Source organism: Colletotrichum orchidophilum (assembly GCF_001831195.1).
Source record: "Colletotrichum orchidophilum strain IMI 309357 chromosome Unknown Scaffold_160.1, whole genome shotgun sequence".
Taxonomy (NCBI): Eukaryota; Fungi; Ascomycota; class Sordariomycetes; order Glomerellales; family Glomerellaceae; genus Colletotrichum; species Colletotrichum orchidophilum.
Window position 1 is genome coordinate 39,858 of NW_019173116.1, and position 15,524 is coordinate 55,381.

Below are 15,524 nucleotides of genomic sequence, written 5' to 3' on the forward strand. Positions count from 1 at the left end.
TGGGTCGGGGGAAATTTGGCAACCGGAAAAGCTTTTCTCAGGTTACGTTCAGTGTAAATACTTGACAAATCTCAATTCACTTTGAATTCCACTCAACTTAATATCTCCTTGGTGTGGGTCAAACTCTTTCAAGTATTGGAATTCTTTGAAATGGCGGCTATGATTGGTCACTTTGTGTCTTGAGATTGCTATTTCCAGCATAGATGTCATAGGATGTGTCGCCTATTACTTGGAATCACAATTTTCGGCCTAGTGAGGGACTCATTCGACCAACATATCCTCCATCTCCATGGATATCCCATCCCATGCCGACTTGAACATCCTGCCCACACCAGCCCGTTGAACAACTGAAAAAGCCTTTGGACCTTGGCCGTACACGATTCTTCGGTTGATCAACATCACGTTGACAGCCTCCCAAGGCTTTTGGCCGGCATTTCTCGACAACTCGTCTCCTGAGAAACCATACGCTTCTGAAAGAACAACAAACTCGTACGTGGCTCCCAGTTTCTCTTTCTGCCGGTATCCCTTGGGCATCAGAATGGAACCAAGCCAATCTTGCTCGCCTCCATCTTCCGGGACAGCGGAGTGCGTGATACCGAAGCGGACGGGGTGAGGTTCCTTGACATCCGGTAACGACGGCGGCTTCAGGGCTCCGCTTCTGTCGTGGAGAATGAGCTTGAATTTCCCGACTCTCGTTCGGAGCCGCAGGTGAAAGTCGTGCTCTTCCGGTCTTCCAGTCTTATTCAGCTCAACCGAGACGCCCCAGCCCGCTGGACGTACCCGGTCGAACGGACTCTCGAGAGCAGGCAGGCCGTTCCAGTCGGCAAGGTCATCGAACCTTACGGCTCCCGTCCAGCCCGCCCACGACCATGAGGGATAGATCAAGATTGGCGGGTCAGACTTGTACTTGGAAACCCTGGTGAGCTCCTGTCGCGGCTGCCACAACAGAGAAAAGGCGAGTAAATCTTTGGCCCAGGCGCCCCATGCGAAGACGTTTTTGTACTCGGGCACCTTTTCAATGACGTTCAAGATACCCTTGAAACCATTGACACGGTCGTCTGTGTGGCTCATCTCTCGTGAGGTGTACTCGGTGACCATGCGATAGTAGAACTCGGGAGAGATGCCCAGACGATACTGACTCCGCGGGGTGAGAGTTGGCGGCGCCTCCCCGCGGGACAGGGCAATATTCTGCTGCGAGGCGCTCTGCGTGACGTCCTCACGGAGCATGTTGAAGTCTTCACTGCAGGTCATCTGGCCGCATTGGAAGTAGACCGTGTTGTCGGTAAAGGTGATGAGCCTGCGTGAGAGTAGCCGTTCCTGGTACGTCCAGCCACGTGAGTTCCAGTAGATTTTCTCCACGCCATCCTCAAAGTCGGGAACGAGAGAGAGTAGGGTGAGGTCCTTGGAGTACTCGGTGGTGTGCTGCTTCTTGGTTCTCTCGACTCCCTCGATCCCGGATAGCCGAGCATTCGCGTCTTCGCCGTTGGCGGAAACGATTGTAAAAGAAGCTCCGCGGTATATATCGTCCATCAGATTGAGCTGCACGCCCTGATCGTTTGGATTGCCTTTTTGGATGATGCAGAGTGAGTCGATCCAGAGGTACCGGTGTCCGACACGCCTCGTTAGGTTGATGGCGTCTTGAATCGTCCGAGGCAGCTTTTCCACATTCTTACTCAGCCCGCCGGGCGTGGAGAGTTCGGCGATATTGTCGGTTGTGAGTGTATAGTTTACAACACCGCGCGGGCCCCAGACGTAGCTCAGGGCAACAAAGTCTGGGAGATCAGACTTTTGGACGAGGCAATTGTCTTTGAGATCCAAAAGCCTTATGAACGGTTGAATCCGACTGGCAGTCTGCTCGCTCGTAGGCCAGCAAACAATGTGGTGCTTCTCTTTACAAGTCTTTAGCCATGTCTTCAGAAGCTCGACGTCGACAGATTTCTCGTCAATCAGCCTGCCCTTGAACATGTCGCCCTCGGTCTCCTTGGCAAGAGGAACGATGTCAAACGGGGCAAACGCGTCCTCCCATCCCACCATCTCTGGCGCAATTCGTAACCTTAGCGTGTTCATGGTGGTCTTGCTCTCACTCTCCGTTCCCTCAAAAGTCACATCCGGGACCCAACAAGCTAGTACCTCCACCTCGTCCTTGAAAGCAGTCGTAGATATGGACGAGGCAATCATCCTGCAGAATCCGCAGTAGTTGCTTCGCTTGATAACGTCTGACAGCGTGCCAAAGTGCCAATCGGGCGGCAGCGCTTGCTGTTGTGGCCTGGCCGCGAAATCGGATTGTGTGAGGTCCATAACGCGGTGTCGGGAGCAGAGAGGCAAGCTCGGGTCTTCGGGCGGGAGCTTGACGTCGCGATCCCACGCTCGTGAGGATGAGCCCTGTCTGGCTGCGAATCCATTGCTCGCTTTGTCTCCTAGGTCGATTCTCATCGCGAGTAAGTGATGCCTGTAACCTCACCAGCAAGTGGACTCTTAATAAGGGTTGGTCGCAAACGATGACATCAGTTGGGATGGTTGAAAAGATGAAAGTATTCAAAAGTGCGAACACTGACGCTGATGAGTATTTCAAGTAGTCGGCGACTGAGACCTGCCGATTTAGCGCCGTGTCTGCATCGCGGGGTAATCAACTCGTGAGACCGAAACCAGCGGTCCGTAGAACCATGATGAGACGCACAAACAGCATCAGTCATGTCTCTCGCGGAGTTTGGCTTGGAGTGATCGTCCATCATCTCCACACTAATCTTCAGCCAGACCTGTTCTCCTTCTTGCTAGCCAAGCCGTCCCCCAACGCCACAGCCAGATCGTCGATCGTCGTCCCCCGTTTCCTCTCCCCAACCTTCTCCGCGCCCAAGACGGGATCATCCGCCATGGCTTGATACAGCTCCGCCATGCCGAGGAAGACATCATTCTCGCTCTCGAAGCCGCCCTCGGCTCGGTGCGTATCGGAGATCTCCTCCATCTCCCGCACCCACCGGTACGACTTGGGCGGCACGAGGGGCACCGACTTCTCGGCAAAGTCCAGCAAGTCCGGCGCGGCCTCGCTCATCTCCCTGCGCAGCTCGTCGACGACGCCGAGCGTGGACGCCGTGGTGAAGGCCTGGATAGCTAAGCCCATGAAGCCCTTGGTCGTTGTCGCGAAGCACATCTTCAACCCGCTGGCGGCGCCGACCTCGGAGGAGATGTGGCGCATGTTCAACGCCTCGGCGAGTTCGGGGCACGCCTCGCTGAGGGGATATTGTCCGGATGCCGGCATGCTGGGAACGTACCATGCATCCGCAGCTGACGGGGTGCTGCCGCTGTTGGACCTGCGCTTCGGCGGTCCGCCGATGATGCAGCCATCGACGAAGCGGACGGGACTGTTGGCCTCTTCAAACATGTGGCTCATTTGCTTGCAGGTAGCGGGGGAAACGGCATTGAGGTCTGCAAAGTAGAGCGGCTTCTCTAGGTTTATCGCTGCTGTCGCGTCGATGATGCGCCGGGCGATGCTGAGCGCATCCCTCGGTGGTGCGACCGAGAGGATGAACGGCCGCGATTCAACGAGGTGAGCGTCGGAGCTGAGGACCTCTACATTGGCACTGCGGGCTCTGGCGATTGTCGCTGGGCTGTGGTCACATAAGCAAAGAGTTCTCGCAGGAGCAAGATGAGATTCCTTCTGACCTCCTACCTTGGCCGTTTGTGGCAACCGAGAAGCCTCTCGAGACGAGCAACTTGGCGATGCCCATTCCCATATCTCCGATGGAGAGGATCCCAATCTTTGGCAGGGAGAGCGTCATGGTGAGGACAGCGCCAGTTCACATGCGATTGTACAATGATATGGACAAGGGACTGAATTGCGCTGAATCCTATCGCGCTAATCAATACCAGTTGTAGATGATGAGCTGTCGGAGACGTGAGTTCGGTGATGATGCAAGAGGAGAGTTGCGAACCGCAACCCCCTGCATCTATCGCCGATCGGTGCAGGATACCTAGCTCGGCAACTGTTATCGAGACTCCCAACTAACACAATTAATCGCCTCGGATGCCATCTTCAGCCATTCGTGGCCCATCAACATCGATTAACTCATTTTTGAGGTTCAGGCTAGAACTATGGTTGCTTATTATGAGATATCGAGGTACCGTGGGACATCTTGCTCATTATAGGGCGATGTGCCTCGTAAGCAATGAGGATTGGCCTCTGTACTCATTCTTGGGCTGGCAAAATCATACGCCTTCAACTTGCTCATGAATCCTGAAAGAAGCACTAATTTTCAATGTCCCAAAAAGGATACCAAACAGGGTATCTATATCAAACTTGTACATCGGTCTCGCTACACTGACTTCTTTGGCTCAAACTTCAGTCTCAGAAGCCCCCTCGCATTCCTCCACGCAATCCCCTCCCACTCATCCTCACTCACAAGCCCGCTCGCCTTCAACTTGTCCATAAACTCTTTGCCAGCCCCGTTCCTAGCAAACGGATAATCCACGCTAAACATGATCCTCTCGACCTTGGTCTCCCGCAGCAGACACGCCATCGGCGCCAGCGAAAACATCCCGCTCGTCGTGATCCACACATTCTCATCCCACACCCGCCTCAGCCCGCGCTTCCGCTCCCCGCCCTCGGGCGCAGGCCATCTCGCAGAGGCTCCCATGATTCGGTCGAGCATGAAGGGCAGCATTTCTCCCATGTGCCCGAGGATGATGTTGAGCCGGGGAAACCTGTCAAAGACGCCGGCGGCGAAGAGGCGGAGAAAGTGGAGACCCGTTCGGGAGTGCCAGCCCCACCCCCAGCTCCCCAGCGCCGTTGCAATCTCGGCGTCATAGGGTCCGTGGAAGTTGACGTTGGATTCCTGCTCGGGTGGGAAAGTCGGATGGAGGTATATGGGTACATCCAGATCTTGCGCGGCCTGCCAGAGAGGGTAGAAGTCGGGTGTATCGAAGAAGCTGCCGTCGTCGAGGTGATTTCCCGTCAGCGTGCCGACGAAGCCTAGATCCCAGACACAGCGGCGCAGTTCAGCGGCGGCCGCGGCGGGAGCATGCATCGGCAAGACTGCAAATGCGGCATACTCGGCCGGGTGGTGGATGATCTTGGAGTAGAGGTCATCATTGATGGCCTTACAGGTTTCGGGATCGGGGTGGACTGGTGAGTGGGACAGAACCGTCATGGCTATGGAGTTGTCGGCCATGTCCCGCAACCGCGCCGGACCAATATCCCCCAGCTTTTCCACTATGACGGGCCTGAATGTGTCGGGGCTGGGGGCCCCGCGCTTCTTGGCGTCGAGAAGGGGAGACACGTAGTGCTCTTCGAGTGCAATGAGGTTTGTCATGGTGTCTATTGCTTGATGCTTACGACAGATGCACGTGTTTTCATAATGCTTCTTCGACTGCACCTATTCAAGATGTGCAGTGAGTAGTTACTTAGTACGATGAAGTCTGCTGCCATTGCCGGGCCACCCGTTCCTCGACATTGTTTGAGATCAGTGACGTCTTTGGGGGGTAGGAGAAACGCCAAAACGCACCCAAGCGCTCGGTTTTCGTAACTTACTCAGCCCATTCCGGAAATGTTACTGCGGTGGCCATCAAAGACCGCATACGGAGTATACTGGACTGCATATACTGGACCGCATATACTAACCCTTCACAGCATTTTTAACCCACCCCAAGGGCACGTCTTTTCCACCGACAGCTACTCTTCACGGCACTGCAACTTTGACCATTGGATGCATGCACTGTGATCTTAACCGTTCCAAGGGAGATAAATGTCTACAGCGGCGCTGGCGCCAAGGTCTTGACGCGGGCGGAGCATTACCCAGCCCACCCTCACATCGGCTTGGAGCTTTTCACTGCAACTTTACACGTAACTACCCCGAAAGGCGTGATATGCAAGAGTAGGGCGATTGAGTGTTGCACAGTGGACTAGTAGGACACGTATTTCCTTGAAGGGGTGCAACTCTCGGCAATCCGTACCTCTTACTCCTTCATGTTCAAGAAAAATTAGCCTCAAATGTCAATTCCGCTCCCACCAAATTTGACGATGCTCTCCAGCCGGTGCGCAAAGGAAAGGCGCGGAAGATATTAACGGGTTAATAAGCCAATAATAAATAGCTTTCCGATAGCATATTTTGTAAAGGTAACCGACTAATTAACGGTCTAAAGCTAAGCTACCTATACGTTAAGTCAGCACGGGGTGGGTACGTTAGGTCAGCTGCAGACCGCCTTTGGGGGGGTTAAAAATGCAGTGATGCCGTAACGATAGAGAATAGAGACCGTAATGCAGTGATTGCGAATTCACTGCATTTTTAACCCCCCCAAAGGCGATCTGGTAGTCCATCCTAATCAAAACCACACACCAGAAGGGGTCTCGGTGCTTGAATCAGCCAATAAACGATGATATTCCATGGCGCCCGATCACCAAAGAAGCGAAACACCACCACCGACAGGCTTAGACTAATGCGGGGGACAATGCGTAGACTAATCCCGTCGGAAAACCCAACTCGGGATCGGATCCGGCTGTCGCACCCGATGCCGGGCGGGCGGAATAAACACTCGGATGCAGGACTGGTCGAGCCGCCTCGAGCGGCATGCTGCACACTCACAGCACACAGAACGAGAAGCGAGCGCCGTTAAATTAAAAAGGTCGTAAGCCGACGCGGAACCGGGGCTGCTGTCGGCGGCCCTCCTCTCATCCCCCGAGCATCAAACGGAAAGCCGGCACCACGTCCCGGATGGCATGCATGCATGGGCTGGGGGGGGGGTTCCCCAACAATGTGACATTTACGGATACTTTGCTCACTGAATTGACACAAGAAAACGCATTATCGCTGAGCATTGTGCATCAAATCTCGAGTTGTCTCGACGGCCCGCTCCGATCATGAGAAAATTTCTGCAAATTGTTCCACAAAAAGACGTAATGAAAACTAGGAAGAAGAAATTTTCGAGCTTGGGGGGATGGGGACGGGACTCTGGAGCTTGGGGCAAAATATCTCGCTAGTCGCTAGAAGGCCGCACGCGGTCCATGACCAGATTTGGAGCTGGGCGGGAACGCCCCGTTTATCAGACCAAGGCATGAGCATGATATCCTGGGACTGAGAGTGAGACTCATCATTGGCAGCTCGGCTTAGGCTTGCCGTGCAGTCACTCGGACTCACTCCAAGGCGCGGTGGGCGTATTGGACGTCGTAGGGCTGACAATTGCAGGATAAACGGTACCTCGTCTTGGTGGCGACGACAACAACAATGACAACGGTTGGCTGCGAGAGACCGCGGCGCTGTAACGTATCACCGGCCGGGGTGCACCGATCGTTTAGGGGGAGATGTCCGAGCTGGCCCCCGAGTTGGAGAGAATCAGACTGTGCAGAGTCGAGACAAACTTGGCAAAAGACCGACAAGCTCTCCAACAGGTTCGGGTAGGGTAAGAAGAAGCTTGCTATCCCTAGCTGAAAATGGACAATGGTGGTGAGAAATATGTTCGAGAAAAATTCTACCCGACCAGCGGCTGGGCAGAGCTTGCGGGTGCCGCCGTGACTCTGCAGGAATTGGACCGACATGATTGGCCATGCGGAGAGAAAAATTAAAAATCGGAGATTTTCAAAGGGGAAAAATCAAAACTCCAAGAGAGAGACTCGGTCCAAGCTCGGTGCGAATCGGGTGGTGGCGCGACGGCGGCGGCGTGGGAGACGCGAGACTCTAGACTCGAGGCACCGCGCTCCCTTTGGCGAATGGCCTGGCTTGTCCCGCACCAGCGCATGGGAATAGGCACGCTTATGCCGGCCGATCGGACGAACTGCAGGCGGCGGCGAGGGCGTCGACTTTGCCGTGCAGCGGAATGGCATGTCATTGCCTTGCTTGCTTGCTTGCTGCCACGGATCTCCACGCTCCATTTCCCAACATCGCTCATGGTCGACAGGCGACCCCCCCTGGACAACGCCGTTGTTACCCGTGGCCGGCCGACTCCCGAAAATCGCACTACACTGCCAGGGCGTGATGGAGCGTGAGACCATCGCGTCTCCATCGGCCAACCCGCAACAAGCGAGGCCAAGGAGAGGGTCTCGAGCTTTGCGTGTGTGTGACTGTGTGCTGTGTGTCTGCGAGTATGTCCAGCCGCCAGCGCGGTCCACTGCTCGAGATTTTTCAACCATGGCCACCGATACCTGTCGCGATGAGTCGACGCGGAGTGGAACCTGTTGAGTAAGAGAAGGCCCGTATTGTATTTAATCATGCCATGAGCTTGCTGTTCGGGGGGCGGAACCTCTCCTGTCGTCTCCCCCCAGGTTTTCGTTTGCTCAAGCGTCCGGTGATTATTTCTGGAGAAGCGAATCAACAGGCTTCCTTCGTATCCCCCTCCACCCCCCGCGATCCTCTCGAGTGTGCTCATTGCTTCTGGCCGCGGTCAACGAGACTTGTCACTCTAGTCCGTGAACGAACGTTCCCCGTGCTGAATTCGAACTACCCAGCCAGACCACGACATCACCGCCATGTTCGGCTCCAAGGAAAAGACGCCTCACACGACTGAGGGTGAGGTCACTCCCACCAATGCTTCCAAGACCGACTTGGAGAATGGCGAGACGGGTCTTCAGCGAGACCTGAACAGTCGTCATCTGCAGTTCATTGCCATTGGTATGTCACTTTGATATAATCTCGCTCCGTGCAAGGGGTTGCCATTGTTCTGACACATCGTCGCAGGCGGTACCATTGGTACTGGTCTCTTCCTCGGTAGCGGCAAGGCCATCGCGACCTCCGGCCCCGTCGGTTGCCTGATCGCCTTCATCTTCATCGGCTCCATCGTCTACTCCGTCATGACGGCCCTGTGCGAGATGGCCACCTACATTCCTGTCCCCGGTGCCTTCACCTCGTATGCCTCCCGATTCATCGACCCCACTCTCGGCTTCGCCATGGGCTGGATGTACTGGTTCAGCTGGTCCATCACCTTTGCTCTCGAGTTGACCGCTGCCGGTGTCATTATCCAATACTGGAACGACAGCTTGAGCATCGCCATCTTCATCAGCGTCTTCTGGGTCGTCTTCACGGCTCTCAACTTCATGCCTATCCGCATCTTTGGTGAGGTCGAGATGTGGTTCGCCAGTATCAAGGTCGTTACCATTGTCGGCTTCATCATCTTTGCCATTTGCATCAATGCCGGCGTTGGCCAGCAGGGCTACCTTGGCTTCAAGTACTGGGTTGACCCGGGCGCGTTCAATGAGTACATCGTTGAGGGTTCCGTTGGCAAGTTCATTGGCTTCTGGTCCGTCTTGATCACCGCTGGCTTCAGTTTCCAAGGTTCCGAGTTGGTTGGCATCGGTGCTGGTGAGACAAAGGACCCCGAGAAGAGTGTGCCCAGCGCCGTCCGCTGGACCTTCTGGGGTATCTTCAGCTTGTTTGTGGCGACCATCTTCTTCGTCGGCATCATTGTGCCGTACAACGACCCATCGCTCCTGCTCGACTCCCAGGATGCGTCCGCGTCTCCCCTGGTCATTGCTGCGAACTTGGCTGGTGTCAAGGTTCTCCCCGACATCATCAACGCCGTGCTTCTGACTGCCGTTCTCTCCGCTGCCAACTCGAACGTTTACTCTGGCTCCCGCATTCTCGTTTCGCTCGCCAACGAGAGATGCGCTCCTCAGTTCATGACCTATACCAACAAGTTCGGAACTCCCTACATGGCTGTTGCCACCACGTCCGCCGTCGGTTTGCTCGCGTACATGAACCTGTCGTCCGACGGTGGTGTTGTCTTCAACTGGCTCCTGAACGTCACTGCCGTCGCTGGCTTCATCAGCTGGTCGTGCATCAACATCTGCCATCTCCGCTTCATGGCTGCTCTCAAGGCCCAGAACATCCCGCGTAGCAGCCTGCCGTATACAGCGCCCCTGCAGCCATACCTCTCTTGGTACGGCTTGTTTTTCAACGTCCTCATCATCTTGACCAACGGTTTCGCCGTCTTCATCGAGTGGAGCACCAGTGACTTCTTCACTGCGTACGTCAGTGTCCTCCTGTTCATCGTCCTCCTGGTCGGCCACAAGATTTTCAACCGCACCATGCCCCTCAAGGCCATTGAGGCTGATGTGACGAGTGGCACTCTGCGATCGCAATCATGATCATGATGGGTGGGGAATTTGAATGAGTAATGGATGGGGGTCCAAGAGCAGTCTGATGTAACATTAGTAGAATAGTTGTAATGATGATACCCATGAGTTCAACAAGTGCAGCACGGTGAATCATGATTACAAGCAGTCGAGGAATGCCTCCGATGCGAGGCGGTAGCTCAACAAGCGAGAGAAGTCTACTTGGACAGTCAATCAATTCTAAAGGAGCGAAGCCGGGTCAGGAAACGATGCTGTAAAGGCCAACGGCACTACTAAGACCGAGGGCAATGCTCCTTCCGAGATTGTATAAGCCCCATTGATCAACCAAATATTTGGCACCCTCCTCTTCTTCCTGCGTGAGACCAATAGCCATTATGCCCATATCTTTTGTTTCCTCGGCTTTTCGGAACAGCTTCTTGTTGATGCTGAGGATGAAGAACCCAGTCCAGGGAACTATGGTGAAGCAAAGGCCACCGGCAGCGGCCAGTAGCCTCGATTTACTGGGCAGGTGGCGCACAGCGTATGCCATGTACCAGTAGCTCAATGCGCAGAAGAGGATCGATAGCGGGAAGAACCGACTGGTCCGCTTGTACATATTGGACCATTGTCGTAGCATGAGGGGAGTCGGCGACTCGAGGAGGCGGGGTATGACAAAGACGGAGAGGCCCAGGTTCAGGCCAGCGAGGGTTGTGTTGACAAAGACGGTCGACGTCTGGATGTTGCGAAGCGGGTGGGATTGGGAAGACATTGTCGAGAGGTATTTGGCGTTGCCTGTGCCTTGATGCGAGTCTTGCCGGTGATGATGGTGTTGACGCGACGTCTTGGACGGGTACTTTGGAAGAGGAGGCACTTGGGAGGTCAAGGTAAAGGCAGAGAGCGGCAGAGCGGGTAGAGGGTGGCCAGGATGGCCAGGATGGCCAGGATGGAAGGTCGCCCAAGCTCGAATTTGACTTTGACACCGGGAGGCAGGAGCTACATCCGGTGATCCGGTCCTGCACGCAACGCGGGACATGGGACGCGGGTGGGCGCTTGCGGGGACGAACAGAGCACCTACCTTACCTAACGTACCACTGACCTGACCTGACCTAAGCACACGCTAACGCAGCACGTGGGTAGGTGGTGCATTACCTAATGCCCCTACCTCACTGGTGCCAGTCTTGGCATTCCAGAACTTTTTTAACCTGCAAGTGCCTAAGGTACGTACACCAAGAGCACATGCAGCAAGAAATCGATTACGGCCAGCAGCTCGCTCCGGACATCAGTGCATGTTTCTCTGAAATACATCTGACCAAGATGAGCTGCCAGTATTCGCGGAATATTGGTGTAGGACTTCAGGATTCACTTCTTGCAGTGATGGCTGCAATCTGCCCCTCTGGTGTAAAACAGAAAGCTAATCCGCGGGCTTTTTCGTGAAATTGTGGCAATATCGCCTTCATCCAGGCGGGCGCCAAAACTTTGAAGCAATCTGTCCGGTATGTTTGCTTTCCCTCTCAACGCGAAATCAAGCTTCAAGTTACAAGAAGCAGCGGGTCCACGGGAGGCTACCTATACTGTTGTATGCGAAAAAAAAGTGTAAATTCAGTTGACAATGCTGCGACCATCCAATCTCAAGCCAAAGAACTATTGCTTCCAAAGGAGTCTGTTTCTGCGCGGTCTTTGTTGTCTAACCTTGTTGTTCTGGTCTTGGTGCTTTTCCCTCATATGGCGGCGCACATAGTCTTTTCGTTCATAGATTTTGCCGCAAATACCACAAACGCCTCTTATAGAAGGATATTTCGTTGAAAACGCCCATCTCCTATGAGTTTTCCACACATGCCTTTGGATGTCTTTCTCCTCTTTGAATTCTGAAAGGCATCCATCTTTTGGACATCGCCTGTGCAACAGCATGTGCTCCCTGCAAGATATGAGTGTGGCGTCTATCATAATGGGATACGGAAAGGAAAAGCCCCGTAAGATTTGACTTACTCATAGGTCTCGCTGTTGGAAGTACTGAATTGACAATCTTTCCAATGGCAATGGCGTGAAGCACTTCTGAACGAAGCAGACCCCATAGTGGGAGCAATACTCGCGTTAGGTCGCAGAATCTCCGCAACGAGGTCCACAGTCTCTCCTCTACTAGTCGCACCTAGAATCTCCGTGCCCTCTATCACCATTGCCTCTGCGTCCTCACCATCGACTATTGTCTCTACGTGAAGCAGCGGCGACTCTCCAACATTCTAAGAACATTGGGAGGGTGATTCGGGCTCGGACTGGCCTAGATGAACCGTAGAAAAGTAGTAAGAGAAGTCGGTAGTTGGGTCATCTTCTGTGGGGGAATAATTGACTGGTTCTGATTGGCGTATCGTGATCTGGTCTGGAGAGAAGCAGCTAATATTCGGGTCATCGAGGGCACATGCAGGAGTGCCGTTCGCCTCTGAGAGAAAAGGATCGTCCGCCCCGTACCGGAAGGCTCCAGCCGGACTTTGGGCCATGCTTGGGAGTAGAGCCACGACGGGTCGAGCTTGCGGAGAACGGCCTTAGATTACTATATCCAAGGGATGTTGTGAGGTTTTTAAACTTGAATGGGCATGTGGCATTCTTTCACCGACTTTTCTAGGCTGGAAGCGATGAGGGCTGGCTGGCATTCAATGGGTAACTGAACATTCAACCAATGATTGCGCAATCTAAGACATTCGCCAAGGTACACTGAGGCTTCTACCAACTTTGGCCTCACAGGATGTTGATAACGTCTCCTACTTAGTCAGCAAGAAGTAGATTGATGATACTCCTTTGGGTACACGTGCATAATCGGGTGCGACTAACCAAAGTAGGTGCCCGGCCTCCTGCGTGAAGGCCGGAGGGTCTGAACTCTGGGGAATATGTGGGAGTCGCAGGCCAAGGTCCTTTCACAGGATCCCTTGTGTTTGAACGGTTAGTTGAAAACGAGAATTCGACTGATTCTGTCGCTTCCAAGATATGGGCTTGATTTGGGCTTTTTTCTACTGCGCCCAATCTCGGACACTACGTCTTTGCCGCAATATCTTCAATTCGTTTGCAGACGGGAATCGCTGCAAAACCCAGCCCCTGTGATGAGCATCTCAGCAAATAGTGGTGACTCGCCGGAAAAGATCCCAGGAAAGGCTCACAAGCGTTTCGTGATGATTGCAACATTACTATATTTGATCGACCCCGTCCGTGGTGAGCCTACGACTTATGGTCTCGACAAACACCCACTTGACGATTCCTGGAGATATGACCAGCCCCAGAAGAAGTTTCTCGATTCTTTCGCCTTAATTTGTTCAACCTCTGGAGTAGGCGGCGAGACTGCCTCGGCGGTGTGCTTGGAGCAGGGTCACCCAAGCGGAACTGTCCTACGTCTTGCCCGGAATTTTGGGGTATCCGAGATGCTGAAAGATCAGCTGCATGATATCCTAAACGATCTGACAGCGGTTGCTGAAAAGGGTACGCAATGTTGGAATAAAACCTCAACGCAAAAGATTAACTGACATGGGTGCTAGAAAAAAGCCCGAAAGAAATGGAACCTGTAGTTTTGAACAAGATCGTCGCCTTAACCGAGGACAAGATTCGGGCCATCATAGAGAAGATTCGCCGTTCGGAAGCGCTCATCAACATCAGACAGGCTGCCGCTGACATTGAAACATCACCAGCGGATGATTCTGTTGCGTCGAGCTTCAGGCAATGGGTGCGTGACCTGCCATTGCTGGTATCCTTGAATGACAGCGCAGGGTTGGGGCAGCTCAGTCACTACGTCAAATGGGCTTCTCGCAGCAGATGGGTATACTCGGAGCAGCTTGAAGAAGCATTTGAACTGCAGGATGGATCCTTGCCCACATGGCTCAAGCACGTCTATAAGCTTGGCCGCTATTTCACTGCAACGAAGGCGATGCTTAAGTTGGCTGTGAGACAACCAGGCGTGTTCACTGGCATTCACGTGAAGGCTGTTGAAGCGCCTGAGCAAGAAACTTTCTCTGTGGGAGACGACAAATTTCCCCTCCTGACGGTACTTAGATCCATCACGAACGCCAACCCGATGGAGCTACGAGAGAACTTGGGCAAAACTTGGCTGACGAGCGATCCCGAGGCCAAATTTCGACGGGCTTGCAACACCACACTTACTGCACATGCCGAGATGCAGCTCCTTAGCTTCTACGACCAAAACCCTGATCTCACGCCCAGACTGTTATTCATGGGAACCAGCAAGAAAGCGTGCTATCTCTGCCACGAGTTTATATCCCGTCATCCCCTCACCATTGGTGTGTCAGCTAGCCACCAGAAGATTTATCCAACCTGGATGCTCGCGCCATGTCGGTCCACTGTTCGAAAAACGCAAAAGGTTCTGCTTTGGCATATCAGCCAGCACCTTGAACAAACAGTCGTACGAGATCTTCAGACAAGGTTGGGAGCTCCCCGGCGACCTATCAACATGGATTCCACGGCAGGGCCATCACTCACTTCCACGGGAACGATGTCGACGGGAATCTGGGCAGGGCACTCGGTTTTCAGCGAAAGTGCTACAGATGAGACGGCTCGCACAGACATGTCCGAAACCACGGCCAACACTCAACGTATGTCGAGATCGTAGGGTCTGGCACGATGCGACATAGGTGTACGCTGTGCGATGGATATTTAGTGACGTGGTTGAGGAGGTCCTCTTAGAGAGAAACGAATACACCGGCTCGATACCACGTTCTCATTCTGCTCATTCAGCGTGATATTCACGGAACTGAGGGCCCATTTGTCATAAAACATGTCGTTTTGATTGTGGTGAGCCTCTGACAAGTCCTTCAATCCAAGGCTATAACAAGCATATCTTCCTACTTTAAATCTATTCATGATCATGTGACAGAATCTAATCACAACATCACTTTGGTTCCGTGATCATCTTTGTTTATCTGATTCTTCATCAGTTCCATTCACCTGAGATTACCAACGCATGGCAGGAGAGATGCCATCGTGCCTTTGGGCCACCTTCATAGAGCCAAACAAGATGACCAGTGATCTGATTAACGCGATACATCATCGAGTTGGCTAGGTGTGGATTCATAGGTGTATGAGTGATCTGCGACTTGGATCAATTGCTGCCAAAAACAAACCTTAAGAAAAAGCGTTGAGCTGATCGATGAGCGCTGTGAAAGCGGCAGCGTGTGGGAAAAGAGATGTGACTGACTTTGCGGCTTTGACTTTTACGCTGGCCCTTCCATGAGAAGCCGCCTATTTAGAGACTACCTAGGTCTAAATAGGTGAATATCAGCTTGCTTGATGGCAATCGAACGTGCATGTGGATTACCTCAGAAACCTGCTCCCACAGGTGACATCTGGCACGTCTGTCGGAAGCACGCCTACTTTACACGATGATTTCTTTTCCATAACTTTGCATGTAATTCACGTGAATTTTCCGCTGGTATTTAGCCTCTGCACTCTGGTGTCTCATGCTCTTCATAGCTTGCAAGACACCGGCTGTGTTCTGCCA

The 15,524-nt window shown here is 53.4% G+C and overlaps 6 protein-coding genes across 6 annotated transcripts; 2 read left to right on the forward strand and 4 right to left on the reverse strand.

Moving 5' to 3' along the window:
• Window positions 1-261: 261 nt before the first annotated feature.
• CORC01_12640 (uncharacterized protein) lies at window positions 262-3,776 on the reverse strand (the record flags this gene model as incomplete). The annotated part of the gene is made up of 3 exons (XM_022624259.1): window positions 262-2,449; window positions 2,757-3,600; window positions 3,668-3,776. 3 exons carry the CDS (start codon window positions 3,774-3,776, stop codon window positions 262-264), a joined length of 3,141 nt encoding a protein of 1,046 aa, XP_022469230.1.
• Window positions 3,777-4,310: 534 nt separating this feature from the next.
• On the reverse strand, window positions 4,311-5,306 carry CORC01_12641 (2-Hydroxy-4-oxobutane-1; the record flags this gene model as incomplete). The annotated part of the gene is made up of 1 exon (XM_022624260.1): window positions 4,311-5,306. The coding sequence occupies one exon, from the start codon at window positions 5,304-5,306 to the stop codon at window positions 4,311-4,313; it is 996 nt and encodes a 331-aa protein (XP_022469231.1).
• Window positions 5,307-8,452: 3,146 nt separating this feature from the next.
• CORC01_12642 (amino acid permease) lies at window positions 8,453-10,066 on the forward strand (the record flags this gene model as incomplete). Its single annotated transcript, XM_022624261.1, has 2 exons — window positions 8,453-8,594; window positions 8,661-10,066. The coding sequence occupies 2 exons, from the start codon at window positions 8,453-8,455 to the stop codon at window positions 10,064-10,066; spliced, it is 1,548 nt and encodes a 515-aa protein (XP_022469232.1).
• Window positions 10,067-10,292: 226 nt separating this feature from the next.
• Window positions 10,293-10,802, reverse strand: CORC01_12643 (uncharacterized protein; the record flags this gene model as incomplete). Its single annotated transcript, XM_022624262.1, has 1 exon — window positions 10,293-10,802. The coding sequence occupies one exon, from the start codon at window positions 10,800-10,802 to the stop codon at window positions 10,293-10,295; it is 510 nt and encodes a 169-aa protein (XP_022469233.1).
• An 872-nt stretch (window positions 10,803-11,674) lies between these two features.
• CORC01_12644 (uncharacterized protein) lies at window positions 11,675-12,105 on the reverse strand (the record flags this gene model as incomplete). The annotated part of the gene is made up of 2 exons (XM_022624263.1): window positions 11,675-11,948; window positions 12,020-12,105. 2 exons carry the CDS (start codon window positions 12,103-12,105, stop codon window positions 11,675-11,677), a joined length of 360 nt encoding a protein of 119 aa, XP_022469234.1.
• A 1,017-nt stretch (window positions 12,106-13,122) lies between these two features.
• CORC01_12645 (uncharacterized protein) lies at window positions 13,123-14,636 on the forward strand (the record flags this gene model as incomplete). The annotated part of the gene is made up of 2 exons (XM_022624264.1): window positions 13,123-13,495; window positions 13,552-14,636. 2 exons carry the CDS (start codon window positions 13,123-13,125, stop codon window positions 14,634-14,636), a joined length of 1,458 nt encoding a protein of 485 aa, XP_022469235.1.
• Between the last annotated feature and the right edge of the window lie 888 nt (window positions 14,637-15,524).